At 47.9% G+C, this 21,352-nt stretch overlaps 2 protein-coding genes across 7 annotated transcripts; both read left to right on the top strand.

The window, feature by feature from the left end:
- Window positions 1–112: 112 nt before the first annotated feature.
- Window positions 113–11,063, top strand: LOC122820879 (platelet glycoprotein Ib alpha chain-like). 6 transcript variants are annotated; one of them, XM_044098530.1, is made up of 11 exons: window positions 4,277–5,270; window positions 6,509–6,778; window positions 6,821–6,889; window positions 7,539–7,771; window positions 7,853–8,129; window positions 8,213–8,366; window positions 8,454–8,619; window positions 9,205–9,482; window positions 9,572–9,744; window positions 9,810–10,058; window positions 10,143–11,063. In XM_044098530.1, the coding sequence occupies exons 2-11, from the start codon at window positions 6,563–6,565 to the stop codon at window positions 10,632–10,634; spliced, it is 2,307 nt and encodes a 768-aa protein (XP_043954465.1). In that variant the 5' UTR covers window positions 4,277–5,270; window positions 6,509–6,562; the 3' UTR covers window positions 10,635–11,063. The 6 variants fall into 6 exon arrangements, with proteins under 6 accessions (XP_043954467.1, XP_043954465.1, XP_043954464.1 ...); XM_044098529.1 differs by having other exon boundaries at window positions 6,520–6,889; window positions 7,545–7,771; XM_044098528.1 differs by having other exon boundaries at window positions 6,520–6,889.
- LOC122820880 lies at window positions 10,938–21,186 on the top strand. Its single transcript, XM_044098533.1, has 10 exons — window positions 10,938–10,999; window positions 12,682–13,341; window positions 13,997–14,341; window positions 14,422–14,757; window positions 15,061–15,171; window positions 15,343–15,669; window positions 16,008–16,334; window positions 17,315–17,641; window positions 18,616–18,945; window positions 19,628–21,186. Exons 2-10 carry the CDS (start codon window positions 13,290–13,292, stop codon window positions 19,717–19,719), a joined length of 2,247 nt encoding a protein of 748 aa, XP_043954468.1. The 5' UTR covers window positions 10,938–10,999; window positions 12,682–13,289; the 3' UTR covers window positions 19,720–21,186.
- The last annotated feature ends 166 nt before the right edge of the window (window positions 21,187–21,352 follow it).

The raw sequence follows: 21,352 nt of genomic DNA, 5'->3' as shown, positions 1-21,352 counted from the left end.
GAGACGAGGAGTTTTATCTCCCTTCCTGCTGCAGCAGCAGAACCGCCTGCTCAGAACCCAGAACCCAGACGGCTGGAGGTTCTCCTCTTCTCCTCAGAGCCGCTGAGCCTCAGTCAGCATGCAGATCTTCCTCCTCCTCCTCTTCCTCCTGCTGCACGGAGCCATGGCCGCCTCGGTACCTGGTTGCCACGGCGACAGGGACAAGGACCACCGACCCAGGGAGAACTGCAGCCGCGCCGGGTTCAGCCACGTCCCAGCAGGACTGGACCAGCAGACACAGGTACCACGACCCGGTTCTGTCTCAGATCATCTGGACATGCTAACATCTCAGGACAAACATCTGGACAAACATCTGGATGGAACACATTGATTATGTTGTTTAAATCTGGAGAAGTTGAACCCTGACCCTGAATGTTGCCGTTTCTTCTCCAGGTCTTGTTGTTTCCATCCAACCTGTTCTCCAGCCTGTCCTGGAGCTCCTTCCAGGAGTTTCCAGGCCTGTATGAGCTGGACCTCACAGCCAACCAGGTCTCTGCTGCTGGTCAATGAATCTGAGCGCGTTAAGATGTGTGTGTGGCCCTGCAGGTGAATGTAGCGTATTAAGGAGTGTGTGTGTGTCTGTCGGTGTGTGTGGCCCTCCAGGTTCCGGCCGTGGCCCCCAGCTCCGCTCCGGTTCTGGCTGGCCTGGCCGTCCTCCGGCTGGGCTCCAACCTCCTGACGTTCCTTCCTGACGGCGCCTTCGCCGCCTGTCCTGCTCTGACTGAACTCTACCTGCAGAACAACTCCTTGGCGTCTCTGACCGACCAAAGCTTCTCTGGGCTCAGCGTGTTGGAGGTCAGCCTGTCGCCGTGGCGACGCCATCTGAGGGAGAGAGAGGATAATTAGAGCTAGAGATCAAGCTGACCCTGATCGGGACGATTTAAACTGAAAAGTGTGTCCGTCCTGCAGATCCTGGACCTGACGGCTAATCGCATCTCCATCCTTCCTGCTCTCATGCTCCACCCACTGACAGCCATAGAAACCCTCTACCTGGAGAACAACCAGGTGAGCAGCTGGAGCCCAGCCATGCTAACAAACCATGCTAACAGATCATGCTATGACACCATGCTAACATATCATGCTAACACACCATGCTAACACACCATGCTAACACATCATGCTAACACACATGCTAACATATCATGCTAACACACCATGCTAACACATCGTGCTAACACACATGCTAACAGATCATGCTAAGACATCATGGTGTGTTACAGCACAGAATATTTCCAGGAAAACTTTGACTGGGCCGTTGGTAGAGGTTCTGATGCTGATGAACTGTGAGGGTTAAAACCCAACAACCCAACGTTTAGACCGATCCACTCAGCACCTAAAACTTAAATTGCAAAATAAAAATGGCCGATTCTCCAGACTGGTTAGCCAGAAGTCCTTAGTCAGCAGATCTGTGATGTGATAATTAATAAAATGTAACAATAAAGAAAATGAAGAAAATGAAAGTGAAACATCTGACCAAACAGAAGATAACGGATCTTTGGTCCATCAGGACAAACTAGATTCTCTTCGAGACTCAAGTGAAAAACAAAAACTGTTGAAGCTTCAGTTTCCCTAAAGGCTGCAGCTGCTGCCTGCGCCTGCAGGGGGCAGCGGTGAGCTGACGTCTGGTCCTTGGTTGTCAGATCCAGGTGATGCCTGACGGCTGGTTCAGCCAGAAGGAGGACGTGCCGTACCTCTACCTGTCCCTCAACCCCTGGGCCTGCTCCTGTTCCCTCGGTTACCTCCGCAGATACCTGGACGACTTTGAGCTCAACATCTACGTCAGAGACGGCGCAGACATCCGCACCGACGTGGACAGCGTGGTAAGTGGACTTCCTGTCCTCACCGACCTCTTCTGGAATAACTCTGCTCTGATTGGATGAAACGTCCAGCATGTCCACTTCCTGGAGGAAAGCCGACGCCACTGGGTCGGCCGAGCCCAGACGCTTCATGTTACCATGGAGACGGTTTGTAAACACAGCCTTTATTCATCCAGGATCCACTGAGACACAGCAGGGAGTCCTGGTCAGGAAGCCTTCACCAGTTTACTGTACTGGGCTGAAGCCAGTAGAGCTGGGAGCTCCAGTCCAACAGGCTGAGATGAACTGGATGAACTGGATCCACAGGCAGAACCTTTCTATTTATGATGAAATGATATTTTTCATCAAAATGTGTCCAAATACAGAACAGCTGGTAAATTAGAGAGTCCAGGTTCCATTGAGAGCAAAAATAGAGCTGGAAATATTCCTCTAAAAACTAAAAAATATATAAATATTCCTCTAAAAACTGAAAAATATATAAATATTCCTCTAAAAACTAAAATATATATAAATATTCCTCTAAAAACTAAAATATATATAAATATTCCTCTAAAAACTAAAATATATATAAATATTCCTCTAAAAACCTAAAAAGTATATAAACATGGAGTAAACAGGAAGTAGCAGTTGCTAGCCAGGATGCAGCACACAGATAAATGTCGGTTTCCTGCCTTTGGTTCAGAGGTTTAGACTTTACATTTTTCAGTTTGGTGCCTCTGGTAAGGCACAGATCCACCAGCAGGTGGCAGCGTTTGCTACAGCAGAACTTATTCAGCGAAAATGTTTCCATCTCCTCTTCAAGTCGGATGTTGCCGTCTCCATCAATCGTTGCTTCAGAAGGTTTTTATAAAACCGTTGAAGTGAGGAGGATCTCAACGTAGACCTACGTCACTCAGATGCTGCTGCTTGGCTCATCTGGAAGCTAAACTCTAACATTTGTTCCCAGGTGTGCGACTCTCCGCGGCGCCACCAGGGGAAACCTGTAGTGACTCTGGAAGAGTCCGATCTCTGCTCAGCAGACAGAGAACCAGAACCGCCTGGAGACGTCTACCAGCCAGTGACCTCACTTCCTCCTGACCCGACGGCTCCAGCTGCTTTGGTCCAACCGTCCAGCCAAGAACCTCCAGCTGAAACCTCTCCTCCTCAACCCATGACCCCTGACCTCACCACCATGTCTGCAGAGCGGGCCTCAGTCCGCCACAGAGTCACACAGTTCTGGTACCGGACCTTCACCAGTCCGAAGCAACGCTCCCATCACTCCAGCTCAGAGACGCAAACAGGAAGTTCATCAGTTGGCTGGTTTAATGGGACTGCACACCCGACCACTGAAGTTCCCCCAACTACAGAAGTTCCCCCAACTACAGAGGTTCCTCTAGTTTCAATTGTTAATGCCTCTCTGGTTCCTGTTGCTCCTACCAGCAGGGGGCAGCATGTCAGTGTGGCTCCTACCAGCAGGGGGCAGCATGTCAGCGTGGTTCCTGCCAGCAGGGGGCAGCATGTCAGCGTGGTTCCTGCCAGCAGGGGGCAGCATGTCAGCGTGGTTCCTGCCAGCAGGGCGGCGGTGTTGTGCGTCTGGCTGTCTGCAGGCTGTCTGCTGCTCTGCGTGGCGTCGGCGGCGTCGCTCCTGCTGACTCTACTGAGGTTCTTCTTCTGCTACCAGAAGCTCTACAAGCCGCTGAGGTTAATGCTAGCAAGGAAGGCAAAGGTCAGGGAGGGCGCGGCTCTGCTGAGGAAGGAGGAGCAGGCAGAGGGAGGAGTGGTGGCGCTGTACCGCTCTCTGCTGTTTGTCCACAGAGAGGGAGGAGGCGCAGCGGGGAGGGAGGAGGGAGGAGGAGGACAGACAGTAACTCTGAAGCTAGCAGGAGACGGGACAGGAGGTGAGGACAGAGGAGTGTACAGGAGGAGCATGTACCGCCTGGTCAGCAGAGAGGAGGAGCTAGAGGGGTGGAGGGAGGTGCTGGAGGAGTGCCGGGTCTCTGCAGAGGATGGAGGCAGGAAGAGAGGGAGCAGGAGGGAGGAGGAGGCAGGAGGAGCAACAGGAGGAGCAGCAGGAAGCTCCAGGAAACGCTACAGCGTGATTCTGAGGGAGGAGCGAGAAGAGGCGGGGGGAGGGCGGGAGGAGCTGGACTGGGTGGTGGGAGGATGGGAGGCGGGCCGAGGAGCGGAGGAGGGGCAGAGGAGCAGCTGGGGGGAGTGGCTGGCCGGCTATTTACCCAGCATGCCGTGGGGCCTGGCTGCTCCTCCTGAGGAGGCGGCAGCAGCAAAGTGAGGAGGAGTCAACGTTGGCCTCCTGTTGCTCTGCTGGTTTCTCTCCCAGTTAAAGTTGTTCTGATTATTTTAGCCACATTAGCAGATGAAGGCGCCATCAGGAGCTCCACTGACCTCTGACCTCTGACCTTCAGTGACCTTCATCCTCCAGATTCTCTCTATGCCTCTATGCAGATGACGCGTCTTTCATTTCACTAGATGATCTGCATGGACCAGTTATCATCACAGCAACGCAGCTTTTACTACCGGTTACCATGGAAACGGCCTGCACAAATTAAACCTCATCTGAAACCAAACCAGTTCTCCATGTCTTCACTGAATGTCTTCAGCTCAAGGTCTACTGTTTGGTGACAGGAGTGGGTAGAACTTTGACTAGGCCAGTTCAGACTGTGTTAGCATTAGAAGCTAACATCCTCAGTGTTAATATGAACATTCAGTTTGTTTAGAGTTTCAACCAAAACATGTAATAAAACTAACACTTGTTGATGAAATGACTTTAGTTTTTAATGTTTTGTTTCGTCCACCAGCTCTTAAAATGTTTTTTAGTGATAAATATTGATAAGTTTATTATAGTGGGGACAGTAACACTGAGAGCTTAACGTAGCCTTCAATGCTACCTCAGACTGAACCAGTGGATTCACATCCAGTCCTGGACCTGCTGCTGATACTCTGAACTGTTTTGTTGCTTAAATGTCCAGTTCAGATAAATTGATTGATACTTAAAACAGGAATTACTGATCGGGTTTTAAAGAGGGACTTTAAGTTCTGAACCAGATATTTTATTTTTGTGTAAATGATGTTCAGAGTTTCTGTTTAACAAACATTGGAATAAAGTTAACAAATTAAAAGTGAGTTCAGTGGAGAAAACACTAAACATCAAAACCTCAACAAAATTAGAGTGAAAGTTGATTTAATCTGTTTGGTACAAATTAACTCAAGAATTAAAAATGACAATATTTATCTTAAAAACTGACAGGATCCAGTTTCTGGTCCTCCAGACCAGCAGGTGGCGGTAAACACCGTCTGCTGTTGAACAACTAATCTGATCCAATCAGAGTCCAGCGCAGCGGGCGTCCCGGTTCCGACAGAACTCCGAGGGGAAGTGGGACTCCCCCCTCCCCGACCTGTAGCTGGAAGCTCCGTCCAGTAAGTCCTAAAGAGTCTTTTTAACAGACTGGGTTCCGACAGGCCGAGGTCAGAGCTGGACCTGAACAGCTAAGGTTCGGGAAGGTTCTGCTGCCGGTTTCCATGGTAACGGGTGAAATATTGGGCTGGAACTGTTCAGGCAGAGAAAAGTTCTGGTTCTGTTTGGAACTTATTAACGCCTCTGGTTTGGTTGAGTTCAGGTTCACTGCTAAACGTGTCTACAACATGACGTAACCCGGAGATAACGTCATGGTGCGTTCAAGTACAGCAACTACGTCACTTAATCATTCCAGGCGCCACAAAAGACGAGATGCTAACCAGGTTTTGTTGTACATGCTAGGCTACGTGACGGTTACTAATGGTTACACGGTCCCTTCTCCTTAATGTGATGTTTGATATCTTTCTAATCAAACCGTTCTGTCCACCAGGCTGTAGTTTGATAAGAAAAATGAGTTTATTAAATTATACTATAGAAATAAAACTTGTAAAGGGAATTAGAAACCAAAATTAGATTAATGAAAACCCATAAATAACCAAAAATAAGCAAAAGCCAAAACAATCCTAACAAAAACCCACCAAGACAAAGAAACCAATAAAACGCGTTTGTGAGGAGGGAGAGGAAAGAGCCTCCTGTCTGCTGCAGCTTTACTGCAGCACTACTGCAGCTTTACTGCAGCACTACTGCAGCTTTACTGCAGCACTACTGCAGCTTTACTGCAGCACTACTGCAGCTTTACTGCAGCACGGCGGTATTACTGCAGCATTACTGCAGCACGGCGGTATTACTGCAGCATTACTGCAGCACGGCGGTATTACTGCAGCATTACTGCAGCACTACTGCAGCAGTCAGGGCAAACACAACACCCTCAGAAAGCCTGCTGTGTCCAGAACCCTGTAAGAGACGAAGGACAGAAATCTGCTGGAGCAGCAACACAAATAAACTCTAAAGTTTTCAGCCCCCAACAAATTGCCTTCATCAGTTGCCTGATGTGTGTGATCTAATCTCAGTACACATCCAGCTTCCAGGTCGTCCATTTTGAGTGAAAGGTGGATTACAAAGTGTAATTCATCTTGGTAATAATAATGAATAAGTTTAGAGTTTAGTTTAATTCTCCAAAGATCATATTTTCATGTTCTGATCCTTTATCAGGGTTTATATACCCTGATAAAGGATCAGGTTAACAGTTTTTAGTAGTTAAAAGTTTAATGAACCTCATTAGCTGATGTTTCTAACAAAGTGTTTCTCCAGAACCTTCAACTGAAGACCTGAGAGTTTATCAGGCAGGAGCAGAATGAAGGAGGAGAACCTGGAGAACCATGAGGACCTGGAGAACCTGGAGAACCTGGAGGAACTGGAGGACCTGGAGGAACTGGAGGACCTGGAGAACCTGGAGAACCTGGAGAACCATGAGGACCTGGAGAACCTGGAGGACCTGGAGATTAAGACTGAGGTAAATGTTGAGGAAACTGAGGAAGTTGAACTGGCTGAGAACCATGAGGACCACCAGGACCCAGAACTGGACCACCAGGACCCAGAACTGGACCACCAGGACCCAGAACCGGGTTGCCACACTCTGGACCCCACCCTGACCCAAACGTCTGTCTCCTCTGGTCTGCAGGTCAGTGTTTGGGTACAGATACCAACAATAGCAACAATAAAGAAACAAAATTTACACTAGGAAATATTTTCAGTGATTTTTTGCATAAAAAGGAGAAAAACTTTGAGATTTTTAGGCTTAAAACAAACAAATTGTTGTTCAATCTAAACTCTCCTGAGGTTTTAATCCGTCCTAAAGAGCAAACTTTCTGTAAAGTTACAGTTAGTCCCCATCAGCAGGCAGAAGAGAAGGTCTGTTGGCTCTATAGCGCCACCATCCTGTGGATAATCACAGTACACGTCTCTGGCTAAGTGTGTTGGTGATGAGTTGAGGCCTGTGGGGCACTAAGACTTTTGCCCGTTTTGAGATACTTGCTGTGTAAATTCAGAGGAGTTTCAGTAACGACATGTTGTTGTTGCTCATTAACTGAAGAGTCTGTGGCTTTGAGCAGGAAGGAAACTATTTCACTCTGGACTGTCCTTCTTCTTCTTGATTTTATGTCAAGTCCGTTTTGGACCTTCAGAACCGGTCCTCTTCACCAGGTTGTGGAGCCTGATTTTGTTTGTAACAGATTAGGTTCACATCCCCCCCAACCTAACCGGACCTTTTACAGCTGACTGACCAGGCTGGAGGATGAACCCTGAGCCTCAGCTTTACTTTTGTTGTTGAGTTTCAGGAAGTGTCTTGCACCCTGCTGTGCTGCCCCGTCTACCAGTCCTGCCTGTGGAAACATCTGGAAGATGTTCACCACGTGAAAAATGCGTCCAAGATCCAGCTGACCTGGTCAAACGGTCGCCCCAACAATCAGTCACTTACAGAGCCGACTGATGAGAGGGGCAGAGAGTTGGACCGGCCAAAGACTGCCGGAGGGACGCGGCCGGGCGGGACGCGGCTCTTCAAGGCGTAAGCAGCCGCTCCTGGTGTGGAGAGTCGCTGGGAGGGAAGAAGAGGAACCTGACTGTCTGGATGTTGTTTGGCTTTCAGATTCAAGTCACGACTCAGAACGCTGGAGTGGAACAAGAGCGAACTGGAGGCAAGAGTGGGTCAGCTGGAACGGGTCCTGATGGGGGCGGAGTGCAGCGCTGCGGCCGGCAGGGCGGAGGACGGCCGTCAGCCGGCGGGTGGACCGTCGGACCCGGGTGTTTCTGCAACGCAGTGCAAGAGGCGGAGGCAGCAGGAACTGGGCGAGGCAGCGGCGGCGGACGGCGTCTCGCCAGGCCGTTCCTCCGGGACGCAGCCCAACGAAGGAACAGGAACCACGGTGAGATGATCAGAACCTCACGTCTCTGCTGGTGACCCTGTCCTCTCCTCACTCTGATGCTCCTACGGTCTGACCTCACCAAGGTCGTCACAAAGACACGGACAGAGAGGATCTCGTCGGAGGGCCAGGAGGTTGCGTCAACGTTGACCTCCACAGGAGATCCCAGTAGGTCCCAGTGGATCTCTGGGGCAGGAAGAGGACATCTGATGAAACGCCTCCGTCTGCCCAAGTCCATGAGTCAGTTTTCACCCTCGTTTCCTCAGAGTTTCTCTCTGCCAACGACCTGCAGACCAGTGGCTCCTGGTTCCCTCTCTGTCATTTTAGACGAGTTCCTGACCCGGTTCCAGCTGGTTCTGGAGGCCGCGCCAACAGCCAAGAAAGAGGCCTTGACCAGACTCAGAGGGGTCAAGGCCTTCCTCCACTTTATGTCTGCTGGATGCTTGAGTCTGTCGGACTGGAGCTTCTTACACAACGTGGCCAGGATGCGGCGGTGAGCAGCGATTAATCTGTGCAGCACAATTCAGCAACGAGGCAGTTTAATAATAATAATCATAAAAACACAAAGTCTTAGAAACAATCAACAGTGGAAACATCTAGTCGGGTTCCATCATTAAATTATTATGTTTCTACTGATGGATGCATTTAAAGGAGCTCAGGGTTTCAGCTGTTTCTCAGTTTTCTGGATGTTTGTTTACCATCAGTGCTGCAAAAAAGCTGAATGCTGAGCAGAACCAGAACCAGAACCAGCAGGTTGATCCAGCAGCAGCTGGTATTTTAGTGAAACTACCAGTGGGTGGTGTAGAACTAGATGGTGTAGAACTAGATGATGTAGAACATATTTAAATTTGTATCACACTATAAATTGGAGAATTATGTGATTTAATTCTATTCAAGAAGTTTAATAAAGTCATTATTTAATAAAAATCATCAAGTTCAAGAATATCAGCTCTAAATTCATGATGTGCATCTTAATGATCCAAGAATCCACAGTAATAATAATAATTAGTAACATTCAGTCCAGCTGCATCCAGGTGGGTAAAACTAGCTGCTGTCTAACTGGCCTCCTCCTCCACAGCTGGATCCAGGTGATGCTCAGCAGAGGGAAGAAGTTCAGCACCGTCCGGTCCCACCTCAGCAGCGCCTGCCGGTTCCTGGAGTTCCTGCAGGCCGCTGGGCCCCAGCGCTGCCGCCGGATCTCAGCCACTCAGACGCAGGCGGCTGAAATGCTCCAGGTCCTGAAGAAGACCAGGAGGGACACGGGCCGCAGAAACGTCTCCCACCTGAAGCTATCGGGTCTGGACGCCATCGCCGCCTTTCTCCGGCTGGCACCAGGCCGGGTGGAGAACCTCCTGGGTGGGTCTCCGCTCCCTTTACTGTTTCTCACCTGGCTGACCTCTAACTAACCTCTGGCCGACCTTTGGCTGACCTCTTCCATGTACCAGCGGAGCTGGAGACGGACTGCAGTGCCACCCGGAGCCTCTACCTGCTGTACGGCTTCCTGGCGGTGTACTGGGCGTGTCTCAGCGGACTCCAACCCAGAGTGTTCACCACCTTGACGGACGCCGACGTCTCCGAGGCGGAGAAGGAGATGACAGAGGAGGGCATCCTGATCAGCGTACGTAGCTCACACATCCTCTGTACCGAGGCGAGCCACACAGGAACTCTCTCTCTCTCCTCCAGGTGGCCGAGCAGCAGGCTCCGCCCCGGTCCGGTGAGGCAGCCCTCGCCTTGACGTGCCGGGAGTTCTCTTGGATGGAGCGGCTCGTGGCCATCAAAGCTCAGCGGGGGGGCACCAGCAAATACACCCTGTTCACCACAGGGACGAAGAACTTCAGGAAAATAAAGCGCTACGTGAAGCTAGCATGGGCAGAGATGGGCCTGAGCGGCAAGATCAACGTCACGCTAATCAGGACCATCATGGCCGACTGCGTAAGTATCGCTGCGCTGTTGTGCATCCTCTGGTGGACCGCCTGTTGGCCTCGGCCCTGACCTTCACCCGCTGATCCTATTCAGGCACAATCCGCCCCGACGAAAGGTTCTGGGAAACGGGTCGGCACCGCCGCCTCTCTGCAGGACGCCATGAAGGTGAGGCGGTTGGTGGCTTCCAAGATGGCGGCCCAACAACACCCAGAGCCGCTCTCAGGTTCTACACCCTCCACCCAACACTCTACCACCCTCAAACCCTCCACCGCCCCCCAGCTCTCCTCCACGGCTCGGTGCTCCTGGAGCAGCAGAAATCTGCAGGAGGACTCCGACTCCAACCTGGAGGAGTTTGGCTCCTCAAGTTTGCCGTCAAACTCCAAAGCTGACAGATATGATCTGAAGTCTGAGGGAGCGGCTGGCGAAGCCTGGAAGAGAAGAAACATGGCCGCCTGTTTTGTCAGACTGAGTCCCTTAAAGAGAGCAGCCAGAGACTGCAGCCAGCAGCCTACAGGTCAACAGGTCACCAGAAAAACATATGACCTAAGGAAAAGAACATGCCTTAAGAGGAAACATACGTTCTGAGGAACCTATGTTCCCACAGTTTTGGTATTTTGAGTCGAATTGTTTTCCTGTGAGCGCTGGTTTCGTTCTGGTTCTGGGTTAATCTGTTCTAGAGGTGTTTCCTGTCCCTCCAAATAAACCGTTTGTTCTTTCTACTGCCGGAGTCTCTCCAGTTTGGAGGGTCCAGGTACCAACAGGAACCTCAGGGCGGTTCAGACATGCATGAGGACAGACGGCGTCTCCATCAGAACAGCCGACCCAGAACAGAGGAAAGGAAAACCTTAAACAGAAGCAGAAGACAGCTGGTCGTCTTCTGTTGGTGACGTTTCACCTCATCAGTACGGATTCAGTTCTGGACATGTTGGATCAACAGGCTGCTGGTTCTGGTCAGTCAAGAAAATAAAATACATTTCTTCTAATCGTCCATTTCTGTTATTCTAGAACAAAACTGTTGGGAGAGGTTTGGGGGCGGAGCATCAACAGGAGATGTTTGGGGGCGGGACATCAACAGGAGATGTTTGGGGGCGGGGCATCAACAGGAGATGTGGACGTTCAATAATCGACTGACTTTATTTTATTTCTTTGACATCATTAAAACGTCTGAGCGTTCATGTTTAAACAGTTTTAGGAGGATTTGAAAGGTTGCCTGAAATAATTACAGAACAATTTTAAATAGTTTTTAAAAAATCCTTCTTAAAATGTCTGGAAGGTGTAGATTCTTTCTCATGAGCCTCCACATGAAAACTGAGCCTCCGTCCTCCTGCTACACCTTCAGGCTCTTCAGGTCATTAAACTACTTCTTTTCACACAACTTCTCAGTTTTGAAGAAAGAAAGTTTACATATTCAGATAGTATGATGGTCATTATAATTGTTACCTGTGTGAGGGTTAACACAGAATCTGAAAATCAGTTGTTTTGATGTCAGACATTATTGTTAGGCTGTGCAGTAAAGGTCAAGGATCATGGCCATCAGAAGTTGTGACCTGTGTGATCCTGGTGATTTGAGTTTTATTTAAAATGAGATGAGAGCTGATGGAAACATTAAAAACCTTGTTGAACCCACCGTTTCAAAGCACTTTTATTAATTATTTATTAATCATTTATCCATTTACTGATAAATGGATAAATTTATTTACTGATAAATAAATTTATTTAACAATCTTCCAGCTCAAATACAAAACATACTTTAGATTTTCTTCCTCAGTGCGACGGAAGTAAAGAAGGTCACGCAGTAAATCCTCTGCTGGTCTTCAGGATGCAGAGAAATGCTCGCTGCTGCCCCCCTGTGGTCAGAGAATGACGGTGACAGAATCAGGTGCAGCACCTGCAGCACAAACTAGAGCAACTTTCTGCTCTTCACTCGCGGTCTGGAGAGAGAAACTGTTGCTGCTCTTCCTCTCTACATTTCTTTTACAGGTCAGTCTGCGGCTGAAGCCACCCTGAGGTCAGAGTTCAGCTTCGTTTCACGTCTAGAAAGTTACTGATGATTTGAGCCTCTTGTCAGGAGACTTTTCTAAAGGAGCCCTGCTAGTCTCGCGGTAATTAGTGTCTTTATCGCGATTGTGAATTTACGGTCTAAATGTTAATTAAAACCGAAATCACAATATTAATCAAATCGTTCATATCTAAAATCTTTTCAGTTGATTTTGCGTGACTCGTTGTGTGACGTCATGAGTTGAATTAGCTTCATAAACGGAGAAAGCTGCTGCAGAGTTTCAGGAAGATTCATGTTGTCAGTTAATCCCAGGCTGTCCTGTTAACTTGCTGCGTCAGGGAGGTGAGTTTATATCTCCAAAGTACAAAGTCCAGTTATAAATACTGATGTGAAAGAACAGTAACTGTTTTAGACGGAAACCTGTCATTAGGTGTTATTTAGCAGTAATACACAGAGTTATCTGGAACTGGAAAAACACTTGTTATGGTTTTGAATGATGAGGAATCAGAGGAAGAAGAACATTTCTCTATTTTCATCATTTGTACTGGATATTTAAAGTTCTGTGAAATAAACATAAAAATATTCACTCTGCTGCTGTGGCTCTTTCTCTCCCATCCTACATTTATTTCACAGATTTTCTTCTTTCCAGTCGGAACCTGCAACAAGCAGCTGGTGGAGTGTCAGAGGAGACCCAACAGAACCAGGATGGAAACCAGAACTTCCTCTAGGACCAGTTAGAGAAGCAGACTGGAACCAGTGAGACTCAGAGGTTCAACTGGAATAATGTTTAATAAGGAATATTGATGTTGGCCTTGGACTTCAGGCCTTTTTGTTCTCAGGAGAATTTATTTAACACAAAGCAGCAGAAGAAAATAACATCCTACCAAGAAGAAACTTGTGGTTCTGATCCAGTTCTGATAGAGCTGCTCTGTCTATCAGCCTGAGTTCATCCAATCAGAGCAGAGGAAAGAGGCCAGCAGGTCACTTGACCTGATCCTTAAAGAAACCACAAACTGGATCAACAGGAATGAAGCTATGAGGAAACTGAAGCTCCTCGCCTTTCCTCAGAGCTGAACTGGACCCAACAGAACCGGTTCAGCAGAACCTGAAGCAGCCAATCAGCTGAGAGTCCAGAGCCACTGGGTGGATCTGTGGTTCCAGTTCAGACGGTGATCTGGGGACAGGAGAGCAGCTGATGAAGAAAAACTCCCATTTTGTTTTGGTTTTTCTCTGAGAGGAAGATGAAGATGATGAAGATGATGATGATGATGATGATGATGGTCCTCCTGCTCGGTAAGGTCACCTTCCTCTCTCTGCTGATAAGCTGCTGATCATAATGATTGATTATTGATTAATTTAACAAAGACCTGAATAATAATAATAATAATAATAATAATAATAATAATAATAATAATAATAATAATTGTTCTGTGGATGATTTTCCTCATAAAGTCGCTTCATAAGGTAAAGATGTTGAAGTGAAACTAAAATGAAGTTCTGGTTGTTGGACCGGTTCCTCTGACCGGGTCAGAACCGACTCTAATCTGGATCTCAGAAACACCAACATGTTGCTGCTGCATGACGATAAACCACAGAGATTAATTAATAACTAAAGTCTTTAATTCAAAATGTACATGTGAATGTTTGAACATTAAAACTGTTTGTAATAAGAGACGATAAAAACGATGCAGCAGTTTGACGAGTTGAGAGAAATGTTCAGAACCAACAGGATGTTGATCCGATAATTAACTGGATTCTGTCAGTTTTTGTTTTAACAGTTTAACAGATTTAATATTTATAAACGTCTTCAGCACCAGGAGAGGTGAAAGGTCAGCAGACATCGTGTCGTTGGGGTCAGGTCGACGTCCTGACTGATCCCAGGAGGTTTTGACCTCTGACCTCATCCTGCTGACTCTCTGCTGGACTCGTCTCTGTGCTTCGTCCTCAGTTTCCCAGCATGCCCTGTGTGGGGTGGTAGAGGTCACCGTGGGGTCGCAGTCTGTCCTGCTGCCCTGTCTTTACGCCGGCATGCTACCTGAAGAGCCCGTCGTCACCTGGACCAACGGGGACGTGGGCCCCGCCTGCGTCCACCTGAGACGGGAGCAGGACGACCTGCGGACGCAGCATGAGCGGTACCGCGGCCGGACGCGCATGGCGCCCGAGGCGCTGGACTCCGGCGACTTCAGCTTGACCCTGAGTGACCCCCAGTCCGCCGACCAAGGTACCTACACCTGCAGCCTGAGCGGCGGGAGAGGACGCCGCACACTGAGGGTCAGTCAGCTCAGGGTCAGAGGTGAGCAGGTTGAGCTGCAGGTCAAAGGTCACCAGGATTCTGAGCTGGCCTAGTGAGCGGTGGTCATGTGATCTCCCCAGACGACCAGGTGGAGGTGAAGGCGGTGGAAGGAGCCGATTCTGTGGTCCTGCCCTGCAGAATGCCGCCCGATCTGCCCGGCGACAGCAGAGTGGAGTGGACCCGTTCAGAACCAGAACCTCTGCTGGTCCACACGCTGCAGAACACGAGCCGACCCGGAACCAGGCAGGACGACCTTTACTGCAGCCGCACCCACATGAAGGAGGACCTGCTGCAGACCGGCGACCTCAGCCTGACCCTGAGGTTCCCCACCGCCAGCGACAGGGGGCGCTACGTCTGCACCGTGTACCGCGGCCAGGACATCCTGAGCCGGGCTGTGGTGCTGCAGCCCGTCGCAGGTCAGAGGTCAACCTTACTCTGTTCTGACTGATGCAACATGAACAGTGAATAAAGTTTTACCTCCAGGCTGAAAGTAGCTCCAGGTTCTACTGTGAACCGGTCAGAGCCGACGGAGTGACCGCCTGCAGGCGAATCACCTGGACGATAAACTTTAGGGTTTTAACCTCTTAGCTGCTCAGACCATTCAGATTCAGAGTTGATGAATCTGGACTAAAACCCTCATTTTCAAACCGGTGTTGATGAAAGGTCACAGAAAGGTCACGCAGTGTGGAACGGGAACTACATGATGTTTGTCTCTGCAGATCCGTTTCCCCTGCAGGCTAAAGTTCTGGTGGTTCTGCTGGTCGTCCTGCTCGCTGCTCTCTCTGCCTCTGGCGGTCTTTTCTATTATTTTCGACATCACTTCCTGTCAGGTGAGTCTGTCCTGCAACCAAACCACGAACTCAGAGAGCCGGTCAGAGAAATGTGAAGCCTGAACCCAGTGTCCAGTTCTGTAGCGAGTCGGACAGATGTTCCTTGTCCGGTCCGGTCCGGTCCGGTCCGGTCCGGTCGGCTGCTGATGCTGTGCTCCGTTTCCCTCCCAGTCTACACGGTGAAGGTGGATGCAGGGGCGGAGTCCGTCCTGCTGCCCTGCAAGTCCAGAGTCCGTCTGCCGGAAGACGCCAAGGTGGACTGGAGGACCAGCACCAACCTGAAGGTTCATGTGTATCTACAGGGTTGTGATCGGTCAGAGGAGCAGCACCGGGCTTACCGCAACCGGACCCGGATAAACCAAGACCCACTGAAAACCAGAGACCTCAGTCTGACGCTGCAGCGCCCCCTAGATGTGGACAGAGACACCTACACCTGCATGGTCTGCAGCAGAGAGGGACACATCCTGCTGAAGAAGGACGTGAAGCTCCGTGTCAGAGGTACTGGAAGACTAAACCCAGAAATGTTCCACCATCAGGAGAACCCGAGGTTCATCCTGACGGGTCCATGGGTTAGTTAGTGGGTTGGTTGGAAATACAACCTGCTAGTTTAGAAAGTCTGTTTGAACCTTTTCTATTAAATCTGGTCTTTGACATTCAAACCTGAAACTGATTCCAGAACCAAAAGGTTCAGTCCAGGATCCTCTGATTCTACAGCTACAAGCTCCAACCGGTTGTAACAGGAAATAAGACCAGTTACCATGACGACACGGATAATACACAGCTCTACATGATCTCACAATACTGTCCAACTCATCTTGTCCTCTGTTGTCTCTCAGTCCAACAGGTGGAGGTGAAATCAGGGGAGGAGTCTGTCCTGCTGCCCTGGAGAACCAGAGAGGATCTGGATGGAGTCGTTAAGGTGGAGTGGAAGGATGGATTTAACAGGACGGTCCATGTGTATCAGAACGGTTCTGATCAGCCTGAAGAACAGAACCAGATCTACAGAACCAGAACCAAGATGGATGAAAACCTGCTGAGGAATAAAAACCTCAGTCTGACTCTCAGTTGGCCCAGTGATGGAGACAGTAACATCTACACCTGCAGCGTCTCCAGCAGGAATGGAGACGTCCTGATGGAGAAACAAGTAAAGCTTCAGGTCACTGGTGAGTTAAATCTGATATTATTTCAGATGATTAACTGGTTGTTGTCTAGACTGGTTAGTTCTTATGGGACTGGTACCAAACTATGTCAAACTCCTACATTTTGAGCAGCAGCAGTTTCAGTTTTGGACCAACAATAACAATAAGCTGTGTTTTGGGGAAAACGTCTGATTTTGTTTTTAATCGGCTGATTTAGGTCAATATGATCAGATTAATACAATATGATCAGGAGTTTGGAGACACCATGGAGAAAGACTTCCGTACGGCTTCGAGGTGATTCTGGTCCACCATCCGGCGTCTCAGGAGGGGGAAGCAGTACAGCACCAACACTGTCTGCAGTGAGGATGGTGTGCTGCTGACCTCAACTCGGGATGTTGTGGGCCGGTGGGCAGAATACTTCGAAGACCTCCTCAATCCCACCAACATGCCTTCTATTGTGGAAGCTGAGCCTGGGGACTCTGGGTTGGGCTCTCCAATCTCTGGGGTCGAGGTCACCGAGGGGGTCAAAAAGCTCCTCGGTGGCAGGACCCCGGGGGGGGATGAGATCCGCCCGGAGTTCCTCAAGGCTCTGGATGTTGTAGGGTTGTGTTGGTTAACGCGACTCTGCAATATCGCATGGACATCGGGGGCAGTTCCCCTGGATTGGCAGACCGGGGTGGTGGTCCCCCTGTTCAAAAAGGGGAACCGGAGGGTGTGCTCCAATTACAGGGGGGTCACACTCTTAAACCTCCCTGGCAAGGTCTATTCGGGGGTTCTGGAGAGGAGGGTCCGTCAGATTGTCGAACCTCGGATTCAGGAAGAGCAGTGTGGTTCTGGTTCTGGAACACTGGACCAGCTCTACACCCTCAGCAGGTCCTGGAGGGTTCTGGGAGTTCACCCAACCAGTCTACATGTCCAACATGTTGGACTGGTTCCAGTCAGAGGAAATGTCCTCAGAGCTGCTGCTGTCTGTCCAACTCATCTTGTCCTCTGTTGTCTCTCAGTCCAACAGGTGGAGGTGGAATCAGGGGTGGAGTCTGTCCTGCTGCCCTGGAGAACCAGAGAGAATCTGGGTGGAGACGTTAAGGTGGAGTGGAAGGATGAAGAGAACAAGAAGGTCCATGTGTATCAGAACGGTTCTGATCAGCCTGGAGAACAGAACAGATCCTACAGAACCAGAACCAAGATGGAGGAAGATCCACTGAGGACTGGAGACCTCAGTCTGACTCTGCGATGGCCCACTGATGGAGACAGCAACACCTTCACCTGCAGCGTCTCCAAAGGGGACGGAGACATCCTGATGAAGAAACAAGTGAAGCTCCAGGTCAAAGGTCAGTGGGGTCAAAGGTACCAGTAACTTTAGTTTCTGCTCCCCAACTTTCCACCCAAATGTAGAAGTTGCCATTGTGGGATTTTATTCACCAACAGAGTTAATTTGCATGCACACATCAGAGGGCAGCCATGTTGGCCAAAGTCAACAATCAGGACGATAAGAGCCATAAAATCCATCAGTTATGTTTTATTAAACACAACAGTCTTTAGTCCAATGTGTCTGAATGGTTTTCTAAAAGCATTAAGACGTGAAGCTCACTGGAAGATGAGAATGTTGAATCATTGCTGGTCCTTCTGGTAAATGTTTCCTCTGATGTCTGGTCTGTATCCCTGTTAGCTCCAACATGTCTCATGTTCTCATGCTGCTCTCTGTCTGCTACTGAAGATTCAATCTGTATTTGAGTTCTGGAGAAAAACCTGCAGCTGCTGTGAACCAGGTCAGATCTCTGGAGGTCAGAGTTTCACCGATATCGTCTGATGTGATGTGATGTATCTCCTCTGCTGCCAGTGGGATCGGCCTTGGAGAAGACGTTACTATAGCAACGCATTGTAAAAACCAGGGTTCAGTCCTTGAATGAGGCGTTCAGTTTGGTCCACATGGGCAGCTACCCAGGGCGGCATCTTGTGGGGGCAGCATGAGTGGCTAGACTTTAAAGGGTTTGACACGTTTACACAAGTCTCTCTTGTAAATGAGACGTGAGTTTCCAGTAATTTCCCAATATGAAAACAGGAGTAAGAAGATTTATGCCACAGTTAAAGAACTTTGGTTAAAACTTCAGGTCTTCAGTTTTCCTCCATGTTTGGAGAAACGGCTCCACATGTACACATAAGAGTACAGAAGCGTTTAGTAAAATGGCTACTGAAGACCATAACTTCTGATTTAATGTTTATAATATTATCAAACGGAAAAAACAAAGTTATGTGAAAATATTTAGCGATAATCCTAAATATATATCTGTCTTTCCTCTCTCAGTCTGTCAGGTGGAGGTGGCGGAGGGGGCGGAGCTTGTCCTGCTGCCGTTCAGAACGACAGCTGACCTGCCTGGAGACGCTACAGTGGTTTGGGGACGGATTGATCCAGAGCCAAAAATGATCGTTCACATGTTCTACTGCAGTTCTGATCAACCTGATGACCAGGATGAGTATTTTAGTACCAGAACCAAGATGGCTGACAACCTGCTGGCATCTGGAGACGTCAGTCTGACTCTGAAACGTCCCACAGTGACAGACAGTGGGCAGTACGAGTCCTGCATAGAGAGTGGGCAGATCTGGAGGAAGAAAACCGTCCTGCTAAAAGTCAAAGGTCAGTTTGATTATGTCATTTTGAACCTCAGTGGCTAAACTCAACTCTAACTAACTAACCTAAACTAACCAACCCAAACTAAACTAACTAACTCAACCCAAACTAACCAACATAAACCAACCCAACCCCATTACATCAGGTAACAACACTACATGTTAAGATAAAGTATTAATCTAAATATTACTCAGTCATTTTCATCTCCCATAAAACACTTTTTGATATAAATAAAAAGACGTTAATTAGACATTAAGATATTAAATATTTGGTATAGTTTAATTTAATGGTTAATGAAAGGCATTTATTGATTAATTATTAAAACTAAATATATAGAATTTAGCTAGTAGGTTAGCAGGACATGGTTTGACCTTGAAACAACATTTAGGTCCAGTGAAATAAACCTTATAACATATTATATTACATATAACCTTCATGTAAAGTAAAATTATTTATGTTGAGATTACACACTTTATTATTTTTCCTCAGTAATTTTTGAAGGATAAAGTGGAAATCAATAGAAATAACCAGTAAGTACTGGGAGAGGCGTCCGATGATATGAAGGCAGTTTTTATTTTCATGCCAAATATGGATTATTGATTTCTGTTCAGAGGTGGTTCTGGTTGAACTGAACTGATTGGTTGTTTCTGGACTCTGGTCTCTAACTTGTCCTCTGTCTCCTCTGCAGGTCCTGTCCCGGTCCAGGACCAGCTGGAGGGCAGCAGAACCAGAAGTGGTTCTGATGATCCGACTCCTCTCATGGCTGAAGAAACTGTCTGATCGACATATTGATCATTGACTGTAAATCCACGTGACTTTGGATCAGAGTGAAACCTCAGGATGAAAACTATTTTTATTTGCTCAGTCTTAGTGTCCATCTGGACGAGGTTGGTGAGGTGTGACCGCTAATCGACCTCTGACCTCTGACCTCTGGTCCTTTAAACCTCGGTCTGGATTTGCTTGAAGTGAACTCTGGTTCGGTTTGAATGTGAACGGCAAGTGGACTGGAGACCGCTTGGCACGATAGCTTTCCAACTAAGGCTAACATGCTAGCCTAGCGCTAGCAGCAGAAATGTCTCCTGGTTTTCAGTCAAAGACTAAAGAGTTAAAATCTGACGCCTCCATCTTGTTTCCATCTGGTGAAACAGGAAGTTGCTCTCAGTGTCTTCAGAGGTTTTTGTGTGGTTTCCTTCAGTGGTTGTTGGTGCAGCGCCCCCACAGGCCAGGAGGGGAACAGGTTGGTTTGACTCAGAACCACAGCAGCTGGAGGAGTTCTGGTTCCAGTAGAACCGGGTCGACCGGACCACCAGGAGGGAAACAGCCTTAGTTTTGGAAAGCAGCAGTATTTAGTGGTGGATCTGTGCCAGGTCACAGATTGATCCTCTGAAAGGAAGAATTTTGAAGTGGATTCACGTCTTCAGAGAGGCAGAGGAACCGAGTGAAACGGATCCACTGGACCTAAACAACTATGAGACCTAAAAACACAGAAATGACTCCAAACGTTTCCTTTGTTGTGGTTCTGAGGTCCAGCTGATGGGCTGGACTGACACACCAGATGTTCTGAAGATATTCTGTCCAAAACGCAGTAAATGTTATTGAGTAAATGTAACTAATTACTTCCCAACTATGTGTTTCATGAACAAATAAATGTTTTCCCCTAAAAATAAAAAGTTTATCAAATGAAACTCAAAGGAAGATGGACATGATTAGAGGTGGGAGTCATGGCAACAAACAAATAACAGGAAATTGTGATTTTCTGATCAGGAACAAACAAAAGAACATATTATTCTACAATATCACAAGGAAATGTATAATTAAATATTTATAAAACAAAAGTTAAACATTAATAATGCAGTTTATTTGTTGTATTTGATTATTTGAGGTTATTTCATTTATTTATTTATTCTTTAATCTATTTCAAGTGATTTTAGAATCTTGATCCGCCCTCCAGGCCAGCAGGTGGCGGTATGGCACCACGTCATTGGTTGCCTTTAATGAACACCAAGAAGAAGAAGCAGCAGCTAACTTTTAGCAGCTTTTAGCAGAATGATCAAGTTAAAGTCAAAAGTTTTCTCACAAACCAGTGAATAAACACCTTCCAACCCCCAGCGCCTGATCCTCCATCTTTAATAGAACAAAAACAACAAACAGAACCGGGCTGAACCATCAGAACCAGTCCAATTCTCTACATTCTGAGAACCGGACTGAACCATCATTTCCTGCAGAAACAAACAACCAACCTTAAATAAAAACGAAGGAACTGGAATAACTTAAAAAATATAATAAACATTTTAAAAAGATAAAACTGAAACTTTTCTTCCTTGAAGTTTTAAAGCTGTAAAATCTGCTGGAGGTTGTAAAGAAAAATAATTATTTTTAGTGCTTAATACAGCTAATCTTACCCCAGGTGTAA

This window comes from Gambusia affinis, linkage group LG18, assembly GCF_019740435.1.
Source record: "Gambusia affinis linkage group LG18, SWU_Gaff_1.0, whole genome shotgun sequence".
Taxonomy (NCBI): domain Eukaryota; kingdom Metazoa; phylum Chordata; class Actinopteri; order Cyprinodontiformes; family Poeciliidae; genus Gambusia; species Gambusia affinis.
Note: the sequence above shows the minus strand (reverse complement) of the source record. Positions and strands in the feature narration are given on the sequence as shown.

Coding starts and splice junctions, on each gene's coding strand:
- LOC122820879 (XM_044098528.1), top strand. CDS start 6,563: ATGAAGGAGGAGAACCTGGAGAACCATGAGGACCTGGAGAACCTGGAG. Junction 8,130..8,212: donor ACGAAGGAACAGGAACCACG/GTGAGATGATCA, acceptor GACCTCACCAAG/GTCGTCACAAAGACACGGAC. Junction 8,620..9,204: donor AACGTGGCCAGGATGCGGCG/GTGAGCAGCGAT, acceptor CCTCCTCCACAG/CTGGATCCAGGTGATGCTCA.
- LOC122820880 (XM_044098533.1), top strand. CDS start 13,290: ATGAAGATGATGAAGATGATGATGATGATGATGATGATGGTCCTCCTG. Junction 16,335..17,314: donor AGTAAAGCTTCAGGTCACTG/GTGAGTTAAATC, acceptor GTTGTCTCTCAG/TCCAACAGGTGGAGGTGGAA. Junction 18,946..19,627: donor CGTCCTGCTAAAAGTCAAAG/GTCAGTTTGATT, acceptor TCTCCTCTGCAG/GTCCTGTCCCGGTCCAGGAC.